The sequence below is a fragment of the Amblyraja radiata genome, chromosome 22 (genome assembly GCF_010909765.2).
Source record: "Amblyraja radiata isolate CabotCenter1 chromosome 22, sAmbRad1.1.pri, whole genome shotgun sequence".
Classification (NCBI taxonomy): domain Eukaryota; kingdom Metazoa; phylum Chordata; class Chondrichthyes; order Rajiformes; family Rajidae; genus Amblyraja; species Amblyraja radiata.
Window position 1 is genome coordinate 25689903 of NC_045977.1, and position 25914 is coordinate 25715816.

Genomic DNA, 25914 nt, shown 5'->3' on the forward strand with positions numbered 1-25914 from the left:
TACATGGGGTCCCAATCTTACACTTCTCAATCTAGACAAATCTTTCTTAGAGACTCAGCGGTGACAACTGATAGAAATGGGATAGCACAGTGCATGAAAGGTGGTCCCTCAAGAATTTACCAAAATCATGTCCCAGTCTTACCTTCCTTTGAGATACCGTGACCGAGTCAGATGAGCCCTGAAGGAGGATTGGATTAAGGAGATGGCCTCATCTCTCTCATCGCCTGTCTGGATTTGGTTTTGAATAGTGTTGTTGTGAGAAATGTCAGGACTCTGAAATCAAAATATATTGCAAAATACACATTACAAAATGCAGCTCACAATTGCATGAATTTAAATCCGTCACCCATCTATGTTATTTTTAATAACAGTTCCACCATTTCCTTTCCACCTCACGATTATCTAGATTTTCCTTAAATCTTTTCATGGCATTTATCTCACTCTCTCGATGTGGTAATAAGGTTCACATTCTTACCCATTTTCTTGGTAAAATCATGTTCTTTAGGTTACTTACATGACTTTAAAGTAAAGTCTTTAGAGATACAATGTGAAAACAGGCCTTTCTTCCCAGTGATCATCCCGTACACTAGCATTATCCTACACATTAAGGACAATTTACAGAACCCAATTAACCTACAACTTGTACGTCTTTGTAGTGTGGGAGAAAAGTGGAGGAAACCCACGCGTTCACAGAGAGAACGTACAATCTCCGGACATACAGCACCTGTAATCAGGATCAAATCTGTAAGGCAGCAAATCTGCCACTGTGTCGCACCAAACTTATTAGTAACATTATTACGGTCCTTATCAAGTAGAAACATCTTTTACACATCCAATTGTTGGAATTGTCAAAATTCAAGCCTCTTTAGCTCTGATTACCTGTTCCAATTTGCATGTCCCTGTTATGCTGTGTCAATATCATTCACTCCTTAAATTCATTCCACACATAAACTTGCAAACAGTGTTGTCATTAATTGCAACATGAAGCACAGCAATTCTTCTTTTGACTTGGTATTAATTATGATATAAACAGAAAATACTGGAAAACATTCAACAGAGCAGGCAGTATTGGTCACGAAAAGAGTTAACATTTCCTGGAAATAATTATTCATCAGAACAAGTCATTGATGTTCTGATAATATGTCACTGACGTATTGTTAGTATAGCTCACTAACTCTTTGCTGATGCTGCTAGACCTACTCAGTATTTCCAGCATTCTGTGCTTATATTTCAGATTTCCAGCATCAATTGCATTTTGTTTCTGTAACAATGATAGTGGGAACATTCTCCTCTGTTTAATGAGTCTAGTTTAGATACCAGGGCTGTGGAAGTTCCCATGTGGTGTTAAATACCTTGTATTGCCAAGAGGAGGCTCCAGGCATCTGCTTCAGATTTACAGAGTACATGTCCTCGAACTTCTGCCGTGCTGAGTGCCCCCGTGCACAAGCTTGAATCATAGTAATAGCCTGGAGAAAACCAAAAGGATTGAGTGTTCATATCCAAAAAAGTTTAAAGTCCACTTCAAAGTAGAACCTACAAAATGTGCACACCAAGTGATGTTAACAGTAAATAACTTCTTTAATCTCCGATGTGGCATAATTGTTTACAGATAACATTTTGCAGATCCCACCCTCATTTCGTCAAAAGCCTCTAAAGCTTGTTTTGCCATTCAATTGATCTGTACCTTAACTACACTTAATCTACACTTCATGCTGCCCCGGCAGGGCCACGTGCACGCTCACCTTGGCCACTTCCTCTTCTCCCCCATCCTATTAGACAATAGGTACAGAAGTTTGAAAATGCAAACCTCCAGATTCAGGGACAGTTTCTTCCCAGCTGTTATCAGGCAACTGAACCGTCCTCTCACCTGCTAGAGTGTGATCCGCATAGGAGAACTTTGAACTGTCTTTAATTGGACTTTATCTTGCACTAAATGATATACCCTTTATCCTGTGTCTGTGCACTGTAGACAGCTTGATTGTAATCACGTATATCTTTTCCTTGACTGAATAGTATGCAACAAAAAGCTTTTCACTGTACCTCAGATCACATGGCAATCAAAACTAAACTAATTGTATTTGTCCGCCTTGGTTCATCAAGCCACAATAATGTTGGAGTAAAACAGTACTGAAAATGAAACATTGCCCCTTGGTTAAGGAAAGATTGTCTTAAATATGTAGGTTGAGGTTTATTACTGTCATGTGAACCCAGGTACAGTGAAAGCATTTGCTCTGTATGCATTATGGGCTTGTCCCACTTACACAACTTTTTCGGCGACTGCCGGCACCCGTCATAGGTCGTTGCAGGTCGCCGAATATTTTCAACATGTTGAAAATTTAGTGGCGACCAGAACAAGGTATAACTCTTTGGGCGACTACTGACAACCATACAGTCTTCCACCCAATGACATGTCACCGGGGTGTCGCCTGTATGGTCGTGAGTAGTCCCCTAAGTCGCCCATAGAGTTGTAGCGTCTTTCTGGTTGCTGCTGAATTTTCAACAAGTTGAAAATTTACGGCGACCTGTGATGGGTGCCGGCAGTCGCCGAAAAAGTCGCGGAAGTGTGACAGGCCCATAATACTTTAAACTTTAGAGATACAGTACGGAAACTGGCCCATTGGCCCACAGAGTCCATGCCAAGAGTGATCACCCCAAACGCTAACACTATCCTACATACTAGGGACAATTGTTACAATTTTACCAAAGCCAATGAATCTACAAACCTGTACATCTTTAAAGTGTGGGAAGAAACCGGAGCACCCGGCGGAAACCTACATGGTCACAGGAAGAATGTACAAACTCCGTACAGACAGAACCCGTAGTCAGAATCAAAATCAGCAACTCGATTGCTGCACCACTGTGCCACCCCGGATGATATCCAATCAAATCAGCATGTAAAATAAATACCTGAAATTCAAGCCTTACTTATACTGTTGTGAAGAAAATGGGGATTGGGAAGATTTTAATAGAACACCAAAAGTCTGCTCAAAAATTTACAAGGGAAAACAAATTGAAATCAAGAATGAACAAGTAATAATTGAAAAAAACATAGTAACGACAAGTATGCAATAAAGAAGAGTAATAAAGGTAAACATGTTAAGTTATGGGGTCAAAACGATTAGTAGGGAAGTGAAAGAGATATTAAGCATGTTTTTTTGTTTGTCCTTATGATAGTTCACTAAAATCATTCAGGACGTACAGTAAACCCTTGGTTATGATAAATGGTGTTTTACGTAGGAAATTGAGAGGTTGTTGAAAAACAAAATAAAAGCAACATTTTTAGAATAGAGAATAACTTAATGTTGATATTCAGAGATATGTGATTCTTGTTCTGCATAAATTATAAAAACCTAGTATGCAAGTAGAGCAAGGAATTAGAAGAAAAATGTGTGTTAATCTTTATTACACAGGGGTCGAAGTCCAAGTGTAATTAAATCTTGGTGTATTTGTTTAGAGCTTTGGTGAGACTTCAACTTGTCTTCACATCTCAAGCAGAATATACCTGCCTTGTGGGCAGTGCAACAGAGGCTTACTAAATCGATTCCTGTGGTGAAAACATTGTCCTGTGAGGAAAGATTGAGTAGAGTAGACCTACATTTTTTACTATTGTAAATAAACATGATCTCATTGAAACAAGTAAAAACCTGAAGCGCTTAGTAGGGGAGGTATTGACAGGAAATTCTTGCTCTGTGGGGCATAAACCGAGGAATTTCTTCATTGGGACATCTGTGATTCTTTGGAACTATCTACCTGGGAGAACTACAGATGCTTAAGTATTGAGCATTTTCAAAGCTGAGATCGATTATTTGAACTCAGGAAAATCACAGGTGATAAATTGAACAAGTAGATAAAAATTGAAATGTATCATAATCTTTTCAAATGACAGGTCAGGTTCAATGTATTGTATCACCTACTCTTGTTCCTGGTTCTTGTGTTAAATATAAGCAATGCTTTAGAGAATGGGGTCAAACTTACCTCCACCAACTCAAGGTCTTCTTTCTATATGTATCAAAGAGAAAAAAACATAATTGAAACGTAGACTTATAAGAAAGTGATTAAAGAGTTTTAAAACTTCCTACTTTTCAAAGCCACGTCTCCCATCTTGATAAAACTAATTAAATGTGCTATGCACAGCCTTGAGCTGATAAACATTATTATTAAATATTATATATCAATATATGATCATTGTTCCAAGCACCTAGCTTGAAATTGGGGAACATTAAAGGTCCTTTAGAGACTACTTTTATAAAAATTCACTTTACATGATTATGAGCATCGTTTGCAAGGCCAGCATTTATTACCTGTCCTTAAAGACTTTTGAGAATGTGGTGGTGATGGTGAGCCAATGCCATTCAGAGACCAAACCAAAACCCTGAAGGACATTGGTGAACCAGATGAATCTTCATGACAATGCCGTAGGTTCATGGATACACTGCTAATCTTACTTTATGTTTCAACTTGCCCACACCGGCCAACATATCCCAGCTACACTTGTCCAACCTGCCTGCATTTGGCCCATATCCCTCTAAACCTGTCCTATCCGTATACCTGTCTAATTGTTTCTTAAACCTGGCGATTGGCAGTGCCTCGGCCATCCTCTGGTCCTCGATTCCCCTACTCTGGGAAAAAGACTCTGCACGTCTACCTGATCTATTCCTCTCATGATTTTATACACCTCTATAAAATCACCCCTCATCCTCCAGCGATCCAAGGAATAGAGTCCCAGCCTACTCAACCTCTCCCTATTGCTCGGACCCTCGAGTCCTGGCAACATCCTCGAAATTCTTCTCTGTACCCTTTCCAACTTGACAACATCTTTCCTATAACATGGTGCCCAGAACGGAACACAATACTTTAAATGCGGCCTCACCAATGTCTTATATAACTGCAACATGACCTCCCAACTTCTATACGCAATACTCTGACTGATGAAGGCTAATGTGCCAAAAGCCTTTTTGACCATCCTACCTAGCTGCAATTCCACCTTCATTGGTACTTTCAGTGCTTCTTCCAAATTATGTTCAATATGGAACATATAAATATGCAGGCAAGAGTGGCCAAAGATATTAGTGTGTATTTAAATGACAATCTTGCAGTTGGGTGTTCACGGTTATGATTGAGAAATGTTTATCTACATTCTAGTTTGTTAATCTGAATTTAAATTCCATTGTTGCTAAAGTGGTATTTTAACACAGCATAGAGAATTCTGGATTACTGACCCAGTAAGAACCATTCCACTATCACAATCATCACATTTCTTTTTAACTACCTCCCACCTATATGTAAGCCCCCTCTCCAGTTTTACCTTAGCGAAGTCATTGTTCTCCTTCACCCTCCGATGATCTTCCAACTCTGTTTCCATTCTTTTCTTCACCCTTCGTTGATCTTCTAACTCCGCTTCCAGTCGTTTCTTCACTCTCTGATGATCTTCTAACTCTGCTTCCAGTTGTCTTACCCTTTCCTTCAGACTACTAACCTCATGCCTGCAGCACAGAACAGATCGATTTTTGCAACGCAGCAGATCAAATTCTAACATTTGGAGATTATAATCCCACTCCTTTTGCACTTCTTAGTTACAAAACCACCTTTCTGTTTTCTATCTTATTTACAACATACCCATTGGAGAAATAGGTCTCCAATGGTGCTTCTATATGACTGCCAGCAGATTTAGTTCGTTTATTTTTTTTCCAACAGGTTTATGTGTGAATTGGCTTTGGCTCAGGCTGGGTCACACTGCACAAGCACTGGTATCCATCATTTGAATTAATCTTTCAAAGCTACACGGCAAGTGAAATCAAGTGATGAACTAGTGCAAGTCAGCCAAAAATGGAAACCGGCTATTTGAGGAAAAATTGGAGGAACGTGTGATCGAAACAGATATTCATGATTCATTAAAATGCAGCTTCCATGGGGACAAGAGGATAGAGTCATAGTTATGCAGTGCAGGAATATACCCATTGGTCAACTACATCCATGCTATAATAGATCTTTGGGACTAATTGCCTGAGGTCTCCATCATTGGAATTTTCTTAGCTCTTGTTTACATCTGCTAATTAATAAAACTAGATTGTATTGGTGTGTCTACCTCTGAAGCTGGAGGTTTTAAAAACACAGTAGTGAGCCATTATGATGTGGAATGTATGACTTGAAATGGCTGTGGCAGGTTGCTCAGCAGTAATTTCCAACAGTGAATTTTTTGGAAAAGAAAAATTGCAGGGCTATAGATATGGGCTATAGCAGGGAAATTGGGCTAATTGACTCTCTTTCAAAGAGTCAACAGAATGGTCAGTCGACGATCGTATTTGATTCTACGATTTCCATTATCATTGTGTTGCAAGACTGGCAAATAGTAGAAAGCAAACTAGTTGGATGTCTTTTTCTGAGAAGGAATGCCTATATTTTAATGTCCTTCTGATTCATTGCATTTAGCTAAGGAGTCACAAAGCATGGAAACAGGCCATTTGGCCCAACTTGTACATTTCAACTAAGATGCCCCATCTAAGCTAGTTCCATTTGTCTGCACCTGGCCTATACCCCTCCTAAAATCTTTCCTATCCATATGTCCGTCTAAATGTTGTTATTATTCCTGCCTCGACTACTTCCTCTGGTAGCCAATTCCATATATTCACCATCTTCTATGTGAAAAAGCTGCCCCTCAAGTTCCCCTCTCACCTTAATTCAATGCCCTTATGTTCTTGATTTTCCTACCATGTGCATTCACCCTATCAATCCCCCCTTGATTTTATACACCACTATGACTGATAATGACCAATGAGATAAAATCCTTCTTCATAATATATAGCCTTCCAGGACAGTCTCCAGGGATTCTCATCACAGCTTGGATAGTGGATGTGGAGCAGATGTTTCCACTAGTGAGAGAGTCTAGGACCAGAGATTACAGCTTCAGACAGGCACATAACTCGCTATCAAAACATGGAGGGGACAGGGGGGACACAATTTGCATGCGCACACACGCGCACGCGGCTTTGGAGGTTCAAATCAGCGCTAAATGTAGCTCAACTGCCAGTCCCGCCGGGTTAACTACAGCCGATCCTGGCTGCGGATGAGGCGCAAGTCTGTGCCACGTCTCCCTCCTCCAATCACCGAGCTCTATCCTCAGTCCCACTCCTCCCTCCTCCAATGATCGCGCTGAATCATTATGTCCTGCCCCCATTGCCTGCTGACCGACGTCTCTCTCGTCCAATCAGCACCCTCGATCAGCAGTCCCACCCCCACTGTCTCGTGGAAAGCGGAGATTTCCCCGAGTTTTAAAATCCAGATTACAAAAACTTGGGGGGGGACGTCCCCCATCTTTCAAAACATGGGGGGGGGGGGGGGGGACGTGGCCCCTCTGGCCCCCCCCGGGTTTTCCGCCCCCGGCCTCAGAATTAAATGGCATTCCTTTAGGAAGGAGATAAGGAATGTCTATAGTTCGATGGTGGTGAATCTGTGGAGTTCTTTGTCAAATTGCAAAACAGGACTTTTCCTAATTAACCCCCGTCTTTCCAAATTAATCTACATATCCCTCAGAATCCTCTCCAGTAACTTTCCTACCAGAGGTCGGGATTATTGGTCTATATCTCCCATGTTTTAGTTGGTGGGATTTCATTAATAGTTGTCCCAGAGGTACTTGTACCATTAGAAGGATTTACCAAATGTTTAGAAAGCGTGCACTCACTTGTTTTCTTCAGCAGGTTTATTCACTTCCTTTAATCTCCGCAGGTCTTTCTCCATTTTTGCCTTTTCTTGAAGCTGTTGCTTTACTTCAGCACTGAAGTGCAAACATATTCAGGGTCAGTAAGATTTCGAGATAAAGCTGAAGATAAACTGTGCTCTCATCTTCTACTTTTTTGTGGCTATATCCAATTGAAAATAATCAATGGGATGTCTGACTGATCACAGACTTTGGCTCTCAATTTCAAATGTTTTCACCAGTTTTCTTTACTGGTGAAGATATCAAGGAAGTTATCCTCAAATCACTCTAAAGTGAATGGGCATTTTTACTCCATGTTTCATGACCTCAGGACTCCAAAGAGGTTTACAAGTAACAATTCAGTTTTTGAAGTGACTGCACGATATACAATTCTATTTGTAACTCAACAAATACAGCAGCCCATGCTTGTATCGAGAACAAGTCCTCATTCAGGCATGAGTTGATGCAGCAAGTAACAGCCATGACACAAACGTGCTAGGCAATGACCACCTCTAACAAAATAATCTTACAAAAGAGGATGCTTGGAACATGATGCCAGTGGTAGTGATGTAAGCAGATATGGAGGGATATAGATCATGTGCAGGCAGAGATTAGTTTAACTTTGTATCGTGCTCACCACAAACATTGTGGGTCAAAGGATCTGTTCCTGTGCAGTATTATTCTATGTTCAATGCATTGCTAACTCTTGACATTTGATGGCATTACTATCAAGGAGTCCCAAATGATCAGTATGGTGGGGTCACTGTTGACTAAAACAATTAGTAAGTTGTTTAGAGACATTTTTAAGATACAGGATGTTTGTACATTTGGGAGACAGGGAATGATTAGGTGTCTGAGGGGACATTGTCACAAATTTGATTGAGTTTTTTAAGGAGGTGACAAAGGAGATTACTAAAGGCAGGACAATAGATATTGTCTTTCTGGACTTTAGTATGGCATTTTCCCACATGTTAAGTTGGTTCAGAAGGTTTAGGAATAAGGGATTCAAGATGAGCTAATGATATCTAAAATTATCTTAATGGCGGGAGGCAGAGAGAGCTGGTGGAACAATTTAGTTTTTTTGCTTGGACTAGTCTGTCACAGGGATTAGTGCTGGAACCTCTGCCGTTTGTAATATGTATTAACAATCTGGACATCAATGTAGGAGGTACAATTAATATGTTTGAAGGTGACATGAATATTGGATGTTAAGGAATGTGAGGAAGGTTGTCTAAGCCGACAGGACACAGGATATAGATACCAATTAGTTGGAAATTTGGGCAGAGCATTGGCAGATAGAATTTAACCATGGTAAATTGAAGGTGATATATTTTTGTAAGTCAAATAAGAGTAAGATATACACAGTAAATTGGAGAGCATTACGGAATGTTGATGAACAGAGATATCTCATGGTTGAAGTCCATTGTTCCCTAAGGTTGCAATACAGTTTGATAGAGTGGTGACATAGCATATGGCATGCCTGCCTTCATGGGTCAGAGTTAAAAATATCATTTTGCAACTTTACAAAACACTGTTTATAACACAGTGTAGGAAGGATATAATTGTACTGGAGAGAGTGCAAAGGAGATTGACCAGGATGGTTGTCTGGATTGTAGGACTTTATTCCAGACAGAGATTGGATAGGTTGAGGGGTGATCTAATAGTATATAAAATATCTCGCTCTCTTTATCCCTAACAAGTATATCTCGTTTCCTTTATCCCTAACCAGTCTGAAGAAGGGTTTCTACACGAAACATTACCCATTCCTTCCCTCCAGAGATGCTGCCTGTCCCGCTGAGTTACTGCAACTTTTTATTTGGTTTAAACCAGCATCTGCAGTTCCTTCTTACACAAGTACATTTTCAGGACAGTTTAATAATTTAAGCAAATGGACAGAGTTTAACACCCTGACCAAACAACTACATTGATGTTAGTGTAGCATTCTTTGAGTATGACACTGTGTGTGGGTATCCCACCAAAAAAAATTGCATTCAGGTTTTTTAACTAAGATCGTAGGCTCAATTTGTCCAAGTTACTCACTCCTTTTTGGCCAGCTGGGTCTGCAAATTGATGCGATCCTCCTTCAGTTTCTTTGTTAGTTCCCGTAGGCGGTTACATTCCTGCTGATGGCTGATTTGCTGTTGTTCCTGTTGTTGCATTTGGACTGTGATACATTCAGCTTGTGGGAGCTTTTCTTCCAAATTCATGCCACCTACTTTTGAGTTGCATGGCTCATGACTGTTAATTTTCTGTTAAATTCAAGAAAGAAACAGCTTCAATGTAGATAGTTCCTTTATCCTCAATAAAAATATCGACATTTGCAAACCCTAATGACAGAGAGCTATGCTCTCCCTGAAACACAATGTTCACTTTCTCCAAAACTCACTTTCTCCAGCTCAAGGACCTTTCGCACTAGCCTGCTTTTGCTCCATTCATTGTAGCCTGAAAGAGAATAAGTGCAGTGGGAAAAATAGTTAGCCATGTGTGACATGAATATTTAATGTCTGTGAAATTAAATTAGTTGACTTAGAAACAACATAGAAAATATTTAAATATTCGTTATTGATATTCTAAATTACTGTTTGATTATTTACTGATGGTCACATTTGTACACAGCACCTGTTATTCCCCATCTTGAAAACTGCGTTCACGCCACACGTCACAAAGAATAAAATTGGCTTTGGAGTGAGTGCAATACAAGCCTGTTAGAATGATACCTTGTTTACATAATGAAGGTGTTACATAGACTAGATTTACAATTCACTGAGGATTAAAAGCTGATGTAATTGAAATATGGCAGAAATATTCAGCACGTCACATAGTATCCAAAAGGAAGAAACAGTTGTTCCAGATCAGTGGCCTTTAGTAAGAACTAATGAAAGTTAGTGAACACAAATTTTAAGGTGCTGGATGGGGGTGGAAGCAGTGGATAGGGAAAACAGAAGGGAAGCTGCAAAAGACTGAAAAAACTGTAAATGGTGGAAATCTGAAATAGAAACAGGAAATGGTGAAAATGCTTAGTTGGACAGGCAGCATCTAAGGAAAGAGAAACAGAGTTAAATGTAAGTGCAGGAACTGCTGATTATCTGAAATTGTTGAAGTATATTCTGCATCCAGAAGGCTGTAATATGCCTAGATGGAGGATAATCTCATTGAGCTCATTGTAACCATGTTGGACATCAAAGACAGAAAGGTTACGTGGCAGCGGCAACAAAAAATGACAGAATGTCGGTGTTCGCCCAGCTCGGCCTGTGGACTTCAGGAGCCGCAGTAGGAAATGACTGATTTGAATGTCCAAGCCGCTGAGGATGTTCTTCTGTTCCGATATCGGAGTTCCATCATCCCGGCGAGAGGGCCTGAACATCGGGTCGCCCAATGCGGCGACTGCGGAGGGCTAGGGAGGCCCCGACCACGGGTGAACATCAAAGAGGAGGATGACTGAACTTTGGTGCCTTCCCTCACAGTGGGATACCGTGTGGGGATGTTTATGTTATAGACTATCGTGTTCTGTGTTTTTTATTTTATTCGTCTGATTGTATGGTGACCACAAATTTCACTGTACCAATTGGTGCATGTGACAATAAATGTCTCTTATCGTGTCTTGTTCCACCCAGTGGTCTTGCACAGTTGAGGTGATATTCTAGAGGCATGCAAGAGGATTAATGGAATTAACATGGTAGAAAGACAGAACTATTTCTTCATCCCAGAATTAGATTTAGATTGTTTAATGTGATATGAGGAATCATTTTTTCACATAAAAAAATAAAGCACCATGAGTAAAGATATTAATGGTTATGGCACCAGATGGATTTAAGAGGGATGATTAGGGATGATGTAATTGAATTGTAGAAAAAGCCTGAGGGGCAGAGTGGCCTACTTTGTTCCTTTATAGAAACCCCCCCAGATATTCAAATTACAGCAGGGCTAGGAGAATACAGCATTGCATGAAAAGTTGTTCTTTCCATATCTGCATTTCTTGAGTCATGAGAACTGCAGAGAGAAACATCAAAAATATTGACCAACGCCGACCTCGGGCTGTACTGGATGTGGAAGAGCTGCTGCATTCTTGTTCCACGCTGGCCTTCAGAGTTTTATTCTCCTCTTGTAACTGTTTGAGGCTTCTGGATAATCTGAGGATTGTTGATTTGAGCACTTTTATTTCTTTCTGCAACTCTCTGCTTTCTACTATTGATCTACAGAATGGAAGAAAATAGAAAAATAATTACTAAATAATGATATGTTTACTTGTGTTTATCTTTTGCCCTCCATTTCCTTTTGGTTTAGGAGGAGATCCCCAAATCTTCCCCACAGGTATATCAGCTGAAAGATTTATGGAGTTGTAGGTTGGAGCACGGGTTCATGTGGACTTTAACATCATGAAGCCCGCGGTCTCTGGTAAGAAGAGGCCGACTCTGGAGCTCCATGCAGCGGAGAGAGTTTCAACCACCCCGACGCGGGAGTTTCGATCACCCCGACAGGGGCTTCAATCGCCCCGACTGTGGATGGTTTCACTGCCCTGACCGTGGGAGAACAAAGAGGAAGAAGTTTGAACTTTATTGCCTTCCATCACAGTGAGGAATGTGGAATCCAATGTGATGGATGTTTATGTCAACTTTTATGTGGTTGTGTCTTGTTGCTTTTCACCAAGTTAAGCTGTATGGTAACTCAAATTTCACTGTACCTTAATTGGTACATGTGACAATAAACTGACCTTGAAACCTTGACATGCATGATTAAACATGCAATGTTTCTGTTCTGTAGCAAACTCAAATAAGAGCAATATTTCCCAACATCTCTGCTCAACTGCAGCATTCTTGAATTTGTGTTAAACCCTGCTGCTGACACATTGGAGCATTACCTAGGATGTGCTGCACTATTGGAGACATTGACTGAGAAATTCTACCTCATCAGGCAAGGTGTTTTGATTGTGTAATTCTGCAGAGGGCCAAACCCATATTATGTGAACGACCCAAATACAAAATTCTGTTCCATACAATGTGTGCAGTGCCATGTGCATTAGAATAGCTCTTAAACATTAAACACACAAAGTCTCTTGGCTTGGGGAATCAGTCAGGAAAGATTAGAGCTGTTGAAATACACGTTGGGACATGGTGAGGAATGCAAAAACACTCACAATTGAGTGGCGACGTGGGTGGGGGAAGAACCTGGATGGTGAAGTGGAGTTGGTGATGTTGGTGGGCTGATCCAGGTGTTGGGACATGGAAGAGAGCACAGGCACTGAACCACAACCAGTTTCTAGCACCAGCTTCCACTAACCAGGTTGCTTATATAGGTCCCCTTTCAATATAATTTAAGCAGTTGTTTTCATTTTCTTGTGAAAACTTGCTTCCGCTCAGGGTTCCTGTTCCTTTGACTGGTTTTCTGGGCAGCTCCGTGCATTATGTGCCAAATGCAAGGGGCCCAGAGACAAAACTGCAAACTTCAATATGCAACGTACCTGATCACATTTGATTACCAATGAAATTCTATTACTCAAATAGAACATGGAACAGTACAGTACAGGAACAGGCCCGTCAGCCCACCTTATGTATGCCAAACATGATACCAAGTTAAACTAATTTCCTCTGCCTGCACATGACCACATTTCTCCATTCCTTATATATTTATTTGCCTATCTAAAGCCTCTTAAAGGCCACTATCATAGAAACATAGAAAATAGGTGCAGGAGTAGGCCATTCGACTCTTCGAGCCTGCACCGCCATTCAATATGATCATGGCTGATCATCCAACTCAGTATCCTGTACCTGCCTTCTCTCCATACCCCCTGATCCCTTTAGCCACAACGGCCACATCCAACTCCCTCTTAAATATAGCCCATGAACTGGCCTCAACTACCTTCTGCGGGAGAGAATTCCAGAGATTCACCACTCTCTGTGTGAAAAAAGTTTTCCTCATCTCGGTCCTAAAAGATTTCCCCCTTATCCTTAAACTGTGACCCCTTGTTCTGGACTTCCCCAACATCGGGAACAATCTTCCTGCATCTAGCCTGTCCAACCCCTTAAGAATTTTGTAAGTTTCTATAAGATACCCCCTCAATCTTCTAAATTCTAGCGAGTACAAACCGAGTCTATCCAGTCTTTCTTCATATGAAAGTCCTGACATCCCAGGAATCAGTCTGGTGAACCTTCTCTGTACTCCCTCTATGGCAAGAATGTCTTTCCTCAGATTAGGATACCAAAACTGTACACAATACTCCAGGTGTGGTCTCACCAAGACCCTGTACAACTGCAGTAGAACCTCCCTGCTCCTATACTCAAATCCTTTTGCTATGAATGCTAACATACCATTCGCCTTCTTCACTGCCTGCTGCACCTGCATGCCTACTTTTAATGACTGGTGTACCATGACACCTAGGTCTCGTTGCATCTCCCCCTTTCCTAATCGGCCACCATTCAGATAATAATCTACTTTCCTGTTTTTGCCACCAAAGTGGATAACCTCACATTTATCCACATTATACTGCATCTGCCATGCATTTGCCCACTCACCCAGCCTATCCAAGTCACCTTGCAGCCTCCTAGCATCCTCCTCACAGCTAACACTGCCCCCCAGCTTCGTGTCATCCGCAAACTTGGAGATGTTGCATTCAATTCCCTCGTCCAAATCATTAATATATATCTTAAATAGCTGGGGTCCCAGAACTGAGCCTTGCGGTACCCCACTAGTCACTGCCTGCCATTGTGAAAAGGACCTGTTTACTCCTACTCTTTGCTTCCTGTCTGCCAGCCAGTTCTCTATCCACATCAATACTGAACCCCCAATACTGTGTGCTTTAAGTTCGTATACTAATCTCTTATGTGGGACCTTGTCGAAAGCCTTCTGAAAGTCCAGATATAACACATCCACTGGTTCTCCCTTATCCACTCTACTAGTTACATCCTCGAAAAATTCTATAAGATTCGTCAGACATGATTTACCCTTCATAAATCCATGCTGACTTTGTCCAATGATTTCACCACTTTCCAAATGTGCTGCTATCCCATCTTTAATAACTGATTCTAGCAGTTTCCCCACTACCAACGTTAGACTAACTGGTCTGTAATTCACCGTTTTCTCTCTCCCTCCCTTTTTAAAAAGTGGTGTTACATTAGCTACCCTCCAATCCTCAGGAACTACTCCAGAATCTAAAGAGTTTTGAAAAATTATCACTAATGCATCCACTATTTCTGGGGCTACTTCCTTAAGTACTCTGGGATGCAGCCTATCTGGCCCTGGGGATTTATCGGCCTTTAATCCATTCAATTTACCTAACACCACTTCCTGGCTAACCTGGATTTCACTCAGTTCCTTCATCTCATTTGACCCCCGGTCCCCTGCTATTTCCGGCAGATTATTTATGTCTTCCTTAGTGAAGACAGAACCAAAGTAGTTATTCAATTGGTCTGCCATGTCCCTGTTCCCCATGATCAATTCACCCGTTTCTGACTGCAAGGGACCTACATTTGTTTTAGCTAATCTTTTTCTCTTCACATATCTATAAAAGCTTTTGCAGTCAGTTTTTATGTTCCCTGCCAGTTTTCTTTCATAATCTATTTTCCCTTTCCTAATTAAGCCCTTTGTCCTCCTCTGCTGGTCTCTGAATTTCTCCCAGTCCTCTGGTAGGCTGCTTTTTCTGGCTAATCTGTACGCTTCATCTTTTGTTTTGATACTATCCCTGATTTCCCTTGTTATCCACGGATGCACTACCTTCCCTGATTTATTTATTTGCCAAACTGGGATGAACAATTGTTGTAGTTCATCCATGCAGTCTTTAAATGCCTTCCATTGCATATCCACCGTCAACCCATTAAGAATCAATCGCCAGTCTATCTAGGCCAATTCACATCTCATACCCTCAAAGTTACCTTTCTTTAAGTTCAGGACCCTTGTTTCTGAATTAACGATGTCACTCTCCATCCTAATGAAGAACTCAACCATATTATGGTCACTCTTGCCCAAGGGGCCACGCACAACAAGACTGCTAACTAACCCTTCCTCATTACTCAATACCCAGTCTAGAATAGCCTGCTCTCTCGTTGGTTCCTCTACATGTTGGTTTAGAAAACTATCCCGCATACATTCCAAGAAATCCTCTTCCTCAGCACCCTTGCCAATTTGATTCACCCAATCTATATGTAGATTGAAGTCACCCATTATAACTGTTTTACCTTTGTTGCACGCATTTCTAATTTCCTGTTTGATGCCATCCCCAACTCCACTACTACTGTTAGGTGGCCTATACACAACTCCCACTAGCGTTTTCTGCCCCTTAGTGTTTCGCAGCTCTACCCATATCGATTCCACATCCTCAAAGCTAATGTCCTTCCTTTCTATTGCGTTAATCTGCTCTCTAACCAGCAACGCTACCCCACCTCCTTTCCCTTTCTGTCTATCCCTCCTGAATATTGAATATCAGGATGTTCAGCTCCCAGCCTTGGTCACCCTGGAGCCATGTCTCCGTGATCCCAACTATATCATAGTCATTAATAGCTATCTGCACATTCAACTCATCCACCTTATTACGAATGCTCCTTGCATTGAGACACAAAGCCTTCAGGCTTGTTTTTACAACACTCTTACCCCTTATACTATTATGCTGAAAAGTGGCCCTTTTTGATTTTTGCCCTGGATTTGCCGGCCTGCCACTTTTACTTTTCGCCTTGCTACCTATTGCTTCTACCCTCATTTTACACCCCTCTGTCTCTACGCTCACACATTTAAGAAACCCTTTCCCTTTAACTCCATCCTCCACTATCCCATTCGACACCCCACCCCCCTTATTCAGTTTAAAACCACCCATGTAGCAGTGGCAAACCTGCCTGCCAGAATGCTGGTCCCACACCTGTTAAGATGCAATCCGTCCCTTTTGTACAGTTCCCCCTTACCCCAAAACAGATCCCAGTGATCTAAGAATCTAAATCCCTGCCCCGTGCACCAGTTCCTCAGCCACACGTTCAGGTCCCGTATCTCCCTGTTCCTGCTCTCGCCAACACGAGGAACTGGAAGCAAACCGGAGATAACAACCCTGGAGGTCCTGCTTTTCAGCATTTTTCCGAGCTCTCTAAAGTCACGCTGCAGAATATTCATCCCCTTCTTTCCGACATCGTTTGTGCCGACATGCACTACCACTTCCGGATGTTCACCTTCGCCCTTGAGGATTTTCTGCACTCTGTCCATGACATCCTGGATCCTGGCACCAGGAAGGCAGCACACCATCCTCGCATCCCGTCTGTTGCCGCAGAAACCCCTGTCCGTACCTCTCACAATGGAGTCTCCCACTACAATGGCGTTGCCTGCCTTAGGCCTTTTTGGTTTTTGCTCAACAGCCCTATTCGTATCGCAAGCCAGTCCGCCGCTCAGTGTAAACACGTCTTCTGTCCCGACAGCTTCTAAGTGGGTGAACCTGTTCACAAGAGGTACAACACCAGGGGACGTTGGCATTCCATGCTTCCCTCCCTTTCTCACTGTCTCCCACCTTCTCTCTTCCAGTACCTTAGGTGTAACAATCTTACTGTAGGACTTGTCGAGGAACGACTCCGTTTCTCGGACGAACCGGAGGTCATCCACTTGCTTCTCCAATTCCCCAACACGGTCCTTCAGGAGCTCTACCTGGATGCACTTCTCGCATTTGTAGCAGCCAGAGGCACCAGCGGTGTCCTTGACCTCTCACATACTGCAAGCATCGCACTGAATCAGCTTGCCTGACATCTCCTTCTTTCGTCTCTACCTCTCAAGCGTATTGCGTGGTCTCCTCTCGAGCCAAAGACTCACAAGGCCGCTCACTCACGGCCGCTCCCTAAGAGCAGTCTTGCTTAAATTGACTGATAAATTGCCTGATTTACCAATTTACAAACCAAATTCCTCAGTTTTCAACAGTTTTCCCGGCACTGACTCACTTCTCTCCTCCCACTCGGGCTAGAGCCAATCAGTCTTGTCTCTTGCTAATCTCCTCCTGCTGTTGCTCCCAAATCTACAGCAGTTCTATCATATCTTTATCAATCTTTATCAATCACCTTCCTGGCAGCTGATCCAAGCACCCACTACTCTATATAAAGCTTTTGCCCCACGCATCTGCTTTAAACTTTCCCCCTCTCATTTGAAAGGTATGCCCTCTAGTGTTTGAGATTTTCAACCTAGGAAAAAGGTACTGACTGGTATCCTGATACTTCTATCAGGTGCTATCATACTGTAGCTGTTAGACCATGGGTTCACATTCTCTGTAATATCTTACCCAATATTAATTCCTCAAACAGCATCACCACACCATATCTAATCATCACTACACTGTTGATGCGGGACATGTTGGCTGTCTTGCTTTCCTGCATTATAACTCAGTATAGTACATCATTGGATGTAAAGTACTGGAAGATCCAGAGTCATAGAGTTACACAGCACAGAAGCAGCCCCTTAGGCCAACTTTTCCATGCCGAGCAAAATGCCCAAGTGCTGACTAAGATGTCCCATTGTCATGAAGAATGCTGAATGCTAATTTTATTCCTTCACTGCTTCAACTAATGAATGCTAATAACTTGAGTAAAAAATAGTCTGGAACTGTTACTGAACATTTGGCAGGCAGCAAAATAATTTATAAATTGTAGATTAGGACCGAGGCACTATTTTATACAACTCTAATTGTTTGGGGAGATCCATATTGCTATTTTCAATCCCACCTTTTTTTTCCTACTGGTCTCAACTTGTAGGCCTCATGTATATCGACCTGTGAAACACATTCTAGCACTCCTTCAGAATTGGGCTATTCTTCATTTCATTCCTAGCATTGAGGATTGTCCATTTTGGGGTAGAAGGAAGGCACAAGGCCTACCTTGCATTTTGCCAGCAACAATCACAGTGTTACAATCTGGAGGGAGGTCCGTGGATGATGAATTCTCGCCAGCGACACGAGGCAGAGAATGACATCACAAGATATGCCGACAGTCACACCCTGCCGACAACTCAACGCTTGTACAGCACTAAAGGACACAAAGTACATTAGTAACTTAGCAGGTCAGCAACATCTCTGGAGGACCAGATCAGATGACGTTTCAGGTCGAGACCCATCTTCAGACTAGTTCCCCAAGGGACCACATTATATAGTTTGGCTTTGGCTTACCTTTTCTCTGCCGTATCGTTGTCCGTTAACAGAAGTCGGAGTCTCTGAATCTAAAAAACAGAAAAATGCCTCTGTAAAATATAGAAAGAGTTGAATGTAACAACTGTTTTTGTTTCTGCAAAGTGCCTTCTTTAAACTCTGCATAAAATGCTAACAAACGAGTCAAATATCAAATGCAGTTCAGGGAGAACAATAGGCATAACTGGGATAGCTGTCTGCTCTCAGAACCCTGTTGACTTATAATCAATGAATTGAAAACAATGAGCCACAAACATAGAGTGCACTCACCTCCTCATAGTAAGTCTCCATGGCAATCTTCATCTCCTCAATATTAGTGGTTTTCAAATCAGTTTGAAATTTGCTGAAAATTGGAATGACATTCAGAAACACAGGGTGAATGTTAACACTGTGTAATAGTCAATGCGTGAAGCAGGAAGCAGAGTGCACACATTCATGACCTTGAACTACAGCAGCAACTGTCAAGTACACAAATAACTTGCATTTATATAAGACCTTTACATAGGAAAACATCCCAGGACACTTCACAGAAACATTATCAAAGAAAAGTTATTGCGAGCATCGTAAAGAGCTACAGGATTACGATAGATAATCAAATGTTTGGTCGAAGAGATACATTTTAAAGAGAGGATTAAAAAGGAGATCCCACACATTAGGGCCTGGTCAATTGTGGAGCAATTAAATCAGGGGATGCTACGTTTTAAATTTCTACATTTAATAAATTGTAATTTCACAACATATATTTTGTAATACCAGTGATATATTATCAATTATCAGAAATAGAGGATTTTAGATATCGCTAATGGTTATTGGTCTAGAGGAGCTTACAATGGCAGATTCAGGTGAAACAATGTCAGGATTGAGTATGGTAGGATTGAGTATGCCAGTAAAATTGAATTGAATTGAAAGATAGATTATGGAAACTGACCGTTCAGCCCATCAAATCTATGCTAACCATCGATCATCTGTTCTCACCAGTTCTATGTTATCTTATTTTTCCACCCACCCCCTACACATTAGGAGCAATTTAAGGAGGCCATTTAACCTACCAACCCACATTCCTTTCGGATATGGGACGGAACCAGAACACCTGGATGAAACCATGCGGTGATATGGAGAATGTGGAAATTCCACACAGACAGTACCTGAGGTTCGTATCGAGCCTGGGTCTCTGGCACTGTGTGACACTGGCTCTACCAGCTCTGCCACTGTCCTCCCCCAATAAAAATGGAGCAAGTGGAGGGCAGTTGCTGAACAGAGATTGATTGGATACAATATTGAAAATATTCAACCCTAAAATTCAGATTGAAGGACTATTGCACTGTCCAATAAGCCATGTTTTAGAATAGCCTATCTTCAGTGTAAACCAGCATCTGCAGTTCTTTCCTACACCTTTTCTCCAGAGATGCTGCCTGACCCACTGAGTTACTCCAGCATTTTGTGTCTATCTTCGGTTTAAACTAGCATTTGCAGTTCCTTCCTACATATTATATATGGATATTGTTGGATCCATTAGTCCTACATTTATGGGAAATTAGATGAACGAGAGGGGCTCTGATAAAAACAGAACAGACTAGATATTTTTCTCCTGACTGGGGAATTCAGAACAAAGCATTACAGCCTCAGGATGTGGGTATGCCATTTAAAACTGGAACTTGGAGAAAACTAGATACGCAATGGATAGTGCACCAGTGAAATTCTTTATATTAGAAAGAAGTGGAGGCCAGCATTGAATGTATTTAAGGAGAATGTAGATATATTTCTTAATGCTAAACGGATCAAAGGATTAGTAGAGAAAGCAAGGACAGAGAATGGTCAACCACCATTGTACTGCACGGTGGAGCGGGAAAAGCCTATTCCTGTTCCTATTTCCTTGTTAAACTCTCTGGGAACTATTAACGGCACATTAACATTCCTCCTTAAATAAGGAAACCAATACTGTACACAGAATTCCAGATATGGTTGCACCTATGCACAATTTAATTGCATCGTAACGGTTTTGTCCTTTTCTTTAAATCTCCTTCCAAAGAGCAGTAACATTGTTCGCTTTTCAGTGTATCCTGCCCTTTTGTGAATCCTGCACTGGGACACGTTGTTCTTCTACATCCAAGAACTCTGAAAACTCTTGCCATTCGGATGATATGATGCTTTTAATTTTTCCTGCTTAAGTGGACAATTTCACATTTTATTCACGTTGTTTTCCAATTTCCAGATCTTTATCCACTCATATTATCATTATATTTTGGTCTCCTTATGTCCTCTCCACAACTTACTTTCCTTCCTCTCTTTGTGCCATCAGCAAATTTACCATTCATACTTTTGTTGACTTATATGTGCAGTTGCCATCCTCACTCATGGTTTATATAATCAGTGTAAATAGTCAAATAAGATGAAAAAAAACCACAATTTTATCTATTGATTATCCTGAATCTCAGTGACATGGAACAAAAGTTATTTCCAAGAGAGGCCGGTTGGGCCAGAAACATTTTATTATTGCTGGAGATGTTCCTGTTTCAATTTTTCCTTCTGTCTATGAGAAACTGAGACATAAATTAAATTATTATAGGGGTAAAATCTCAAGAGTGATATTGGAGGGTTGAAATTCTCACTGTTAAATGACAGGAAGTGGAGATATGGGGAATGAGGATCGTAAAATATAGCACAGAGGAAGAAAAAGATCAGATGCTAAATACACTTCTAATGCCATTTTTAGAAGAGATTTGCATAGTATCTTACTTTAAGATGCCGTCCTTCTCTTTACACTGCTGCTCCAATTTAAAGATCCTCTGTTTTAATCCATTAACAATCTGGAGGACAAAAACAAAAAGCAGAGGTATTGATGAGAAATATATCTTTTAGTGCAGTTTTGGGAATATAGACTCTGCAAATTCTGCCTCACACAAGGGGAATTGTCCTTCAGTTGAGCTGTAAAACCTGTCTGGCTGTGTGGAGATGGATGCTGAAGTTATTATGGGGCTACAGTTCTGCAAGGTTGAGATTAAAAGTACCAAAGGATTATCTTCACTTAATGTGATCTCTGGTGGGATATTTTGAGGCAACCAGAGAGAGCTGAAGAATCACATTTATTCTCTGATCACTACCGTGAACTGGTCAGTCCACCAGCAAATTTACTTGTGAAGAAATTATACAGGAAAACAAGTGTGGATTTTCATAGGCAAATTGTGCTTAACTCTTGATCGAGCTTTTGATGAGATGACAAAGAGATAATGAGAAAACAGTGGTTGATAGTGTGCACGAGGACTTACAAAAGGTGATGAAATGTCACAAATAAGCTTATCAGAAAAATTAAAGGCTATTGTAATTAAAGGAGGTGGTAGCACGGATACAACAACTACTCTGAGGCAGGAAGCAAGTTCTCAGTGAATGGCAGTTTTGCAGGTTGGAGGAAGAAATGCAGTGATATTACCCAAGGATCGGTATGGACCTGATGTTCTGATTTGAATGTACAAGGCACCATTTCAAAACGTGCATTATAAATGGCAAGGAGGATAATTTGAGTTGTCAAGATACAGACTGATGGAATGCATATGAAATTTAACCGAGAACAAAATATTGTGTTATTTTAGGAAGAACAAGGAAACCTAATAGGAATGGTAACATTCTAACAAAGAGTAGGATGTATATGCACATAAGGGTTTGAAGGTGACAGGACAGATAAGCAGTTAATAAAAAAAACATATGGAATGCTGGATTTTATAAAAGATCCAGAACCTAAAATCAAATTGATTATGTTGAACCTCTATAAAACAGTCGTTTGAGTGCAACTGATGCACTGCAAACAGTAACTGGAATCAATACAACAAGATTAGAATGGATCCAGGGATGTCGTACTGAAGTGGATCAACGAAAAACTGGGATTACTTAGTATAGTGCCCAGAAAGTTGGAACACAAATTAATTGAGAGGTGCTAAAAATCATGAAGTATTTAGATAGAGACTATTTTCATTGGGAGAGGGGTTGAAAACAAGGTGACCCAAATTTCATTCAAGAGAGAGCAGGATATATGAGGAACAACCTTTCACAGCAAGCAGTAAATAATCAGGGAGGTGGAGCATGCTAATAGACAATTAGTTGGGACGACAGATGGCGCAAGGGACGACAGATGGCACAATGGGCTAAGTGTTCGGCTGGCAACCGGAAGGTAGCCGGTTCGAATCCCGCTTGGAGTGCATACTGTCGTTGTGTCCTTGGGCAAGACACTTCACCCACCTTTGCCTGTGTGTGAATGTGTGTGAGTGATTGGTGGTGGTCGGAGGGGCCGTAGGCGCAGATTGGCAGCCACGCTTCCGTCAGTCTGCCCCAGGGCAGCTGTGGCTACAGAAGTAGCTTACCACCACCGAGTGTGACTGAGGAGTGAATGAATAATGCGATGTAAAGCGCCTTGAGTATTAGAAAGGCGCTATATAAATCCCATCCATCATTATTATTATTAGTAAAACCTACAACAAATGCATAACAATCAAACTCATCTCATCATTTGTAACTTGATTTAAATTCAACAAAAAGGAGATTTGTTGCTATTTTTCCTGGTTAGATGTTTATGTATTTAATTTGTGTTGTTATTTTGTGAATTACTAGCAATTTTTGTAATGTTTCAATTTTTAATTTATTTTTCTATTTGTAAAAAATATGCTGAAATCATTTTTGGTTAATGTGAAAGCATAGACTCTTAATTTTTGAAAAATACGCTTAAAAGATTGGTTGGGGAATGTATAGATAAATTCGAATAGGTGCTCAATACTGCAGCAATACTCGTTTCCAGTGATTTGGGTATGTTGAGTAGAGGTCTCCTTGGGCATATTTAAAGCCCGATTCCAGCCTGACCTTTCCAAATCCAAGGATATATATATTTTTGGAAATCCAATCCTGGATACATGAAGGGTTTTGACCCAAAAAATTAACTGCTATTTTCACCTGATCTGCTGAGTTTTTTTCTGGCATTTTCTGCCTTGATTTCAGATTTTTTGATTTCAGAAGATAGACACAGAAAACTGGAGTAACTCAGCGGGACAGGCAGCATCTCTGGAGAGAAGGAATAGGCGGCGTTTCGGGTCGAGACACTTCTTTCTGAGATTTCAGAGTCAGGTACTGAGTTAAGGTCAGATGGCATCACTAAACATGAGGCATAATCCAAAAGGTGCTCTCCAGTTCCATCTGGTGGTGCAGCACAGCAATAACATTGCATTCTTGGTATTGTTTCAGCCACGTAAAGAAACACTTCTAAAACTTGCACAAGAATGTACAAGAAGCTCTCACAGGCAAGAAAAGCAACGGGGAATTAATTAGAGATAAATGTTTTTTAAATATCTTAGGGCTTTGGGGGAGGAAGTGGGAAGTAATGATAGAGAGATTAAATTACAGAATGGGTGCTAAAATATATGTTCACAGTGTAAATAGAAATAACAGCCTCATTATCAAAAATTACTGTATTCAAGTCTTTAAGGTGCATAATTGGAATGCAAGGTACTTTTCCTCGAGTTTACTTTCCAGTGTAGGAGGTCAAGGACAGTTAGGTCAGGAAAATAAAAATGACAGGCAATTCTAAGAGGGCAATGCTTGCAAAGTGAACTCAAATATTTGGGAAAGCAGCAAATATTAAATTCAAAGAAATACTGGTAATTTGTCACTTTGCTTGGGAAGAGTGTTTTGGCCTTTATAAAATAACAGACAAGATGGGACAAGGTAAGAGTAGATGTTGCATTTCCTTTGGTTGAAAAGAAAAGGAGGGTGGGATTGATAATGATTGAGAAGCGAATGTTGATATGGGAAGAAAGGGTAAGATGTATTTGGTGTTGACATTACCACATTGTGTCATAAATATTAGAGGATAAACTGTTGAACATACAGATGAAAGGCTGAAATGTTTGGGGAAAATTGAATGACTTTCTTACAGGAAGCTGGTTGAGAGTTTAAGTATAGTTAAGATTGCTGAGGGAATCAGTGGGCTTTTTAATTGTTAGCTCAACATAATAAATGGCAGTTAAAGAGGAAAAGGAAAGATTGACCAAAAGATAAAAATTTACAGCAAAGGTGGTGAAACGTTCTAGTTAGCATTAAAACATGAATTTGCTCCAATACAGAGAATATACCAGAAAAAAAAGATAAGGAATTCTGAGTGGGCCAAACATAAAATGTGCACAAAAAGTGTCAGTTATAACTGGAACTGATGGATATTCCTTTAGAAATATCTTTATTTGGAGGAATTGAACTAAATTAAGAGAGAATAAACGAAAATGTTAAAAATGCAGATTTTTGAAGTCTGAAATAAAAAACGAAAATGCTGAAATTCTCAGCAGGACAGATAAACAGTTAACGTTTCAGCTTGCAGACTCCTTACATCAGAACATTCAGGAGAGGTTGTCCAACATGAATCGTAAGTGGTTGGTGGTAGAGGTGAAGTGGTTTGTTCTCTATTCAAGGAAGAAGTAGAAGGATCGTGGATGATAATTTACAGAGAAAATGGATGAAACCTTAGTTTACTTAAAGCAACTGAAGAGACCAGAGAAGCAGGCGATTAGGACCATTCATATTCACCTCCAGGTCCAGCAACTTTGGAAATATATTGTTCATCTTTCATTGTCACTGGGCCAATATCCTTAAACTCTTACTTTGGGGGTACCTTCACCATGTGGACTACTTACCTCCAATGAAGCTTGCCTCCATCTTTCAAAAATAACTAGAGATGGGCAACAAATTTCAGCAAGTTCTAAAAATTAATTAAAAAATCTAAAACGATCAACAAGAAGACAATCATCTGTGTTTTGGTAGGAGTTATATAGCCACATTGGGAGATCTATAATTCACAACCATAATCAAGTATATAGCCTTTAAAAGGCCAATTGTCAAAGACTTTATAAAAGGTCTTACCCCACTAGTGTCATTCTTTCTATCAACCAAGTTCCTAGCATACTCCGAACTCTGTAAATCAAGACAGTACATGGACAATTTACAGCATTAATACAAATAATATCACTCGCCAAAAGATTAAATCATTATTTGGAAACAGTTTCTCATGTACCTTTAATATCCTCCCCTTGATCAATATCATTTGGTTGTTTATTTCTTGCTTGTA

The 25914-nt window shown here is 40.7% G+C and overlaps 1 protein-coding gene across 6 annotated transcripts in view; it reads right to left on the reverse strand.

Annotated features, from left to right (window-relative positions):
* iqce (IQ motif containing E) overlaps positions 1-25914 on the reverse strand; it is a 54143-nt gene that overhangs the window by 12801 nt on the left and 15428 nt on the right. For 5 of the 6 annotated variants that reach the window (XM_033040787.1, XM_033040785.1, XM_033040786.1 and 2 more), the window contains 12 exons: positions 25710-25760; positions 21558-21628; positions 19092-19164; positions 18804-18853; positions 11723-11886; positions 10080-10135; positions 9734-9942; positions 7679-7771; positions 5306-5483; positions 3976-3999; positions 1353-1466; positions 143-273 (listed from right to left, as the gene is read on the reverse strand). In XM_033040787.1, the coding sequence (XP_032896678.1) occupies positions 143-273; positions 1353-1466; positions 3976-3999; positions 5306-5483; positions 7679-7771; positions 9734-9942; positions 10080-10135; positions 11723-11886; positions 18804-18853; positions 19092-19164; positions 21558-21628; positions 25710-25760 (1214 nt within the window). The remainder of the gene's footprint in view (positions 1-142; positions 274-1352; positions 1467-3975; positions 4000-5305; positions 5484-7678; positions 7772-9733; positions 9943-10079; positions 10136-11722; positions 11887-18803; positions 18854-19091; positions 19165-21557; positions 21629-25709; positions 25761-25914) is intronic. The other variant, XR_004415349.1, reaches the window with a different exon arrangement.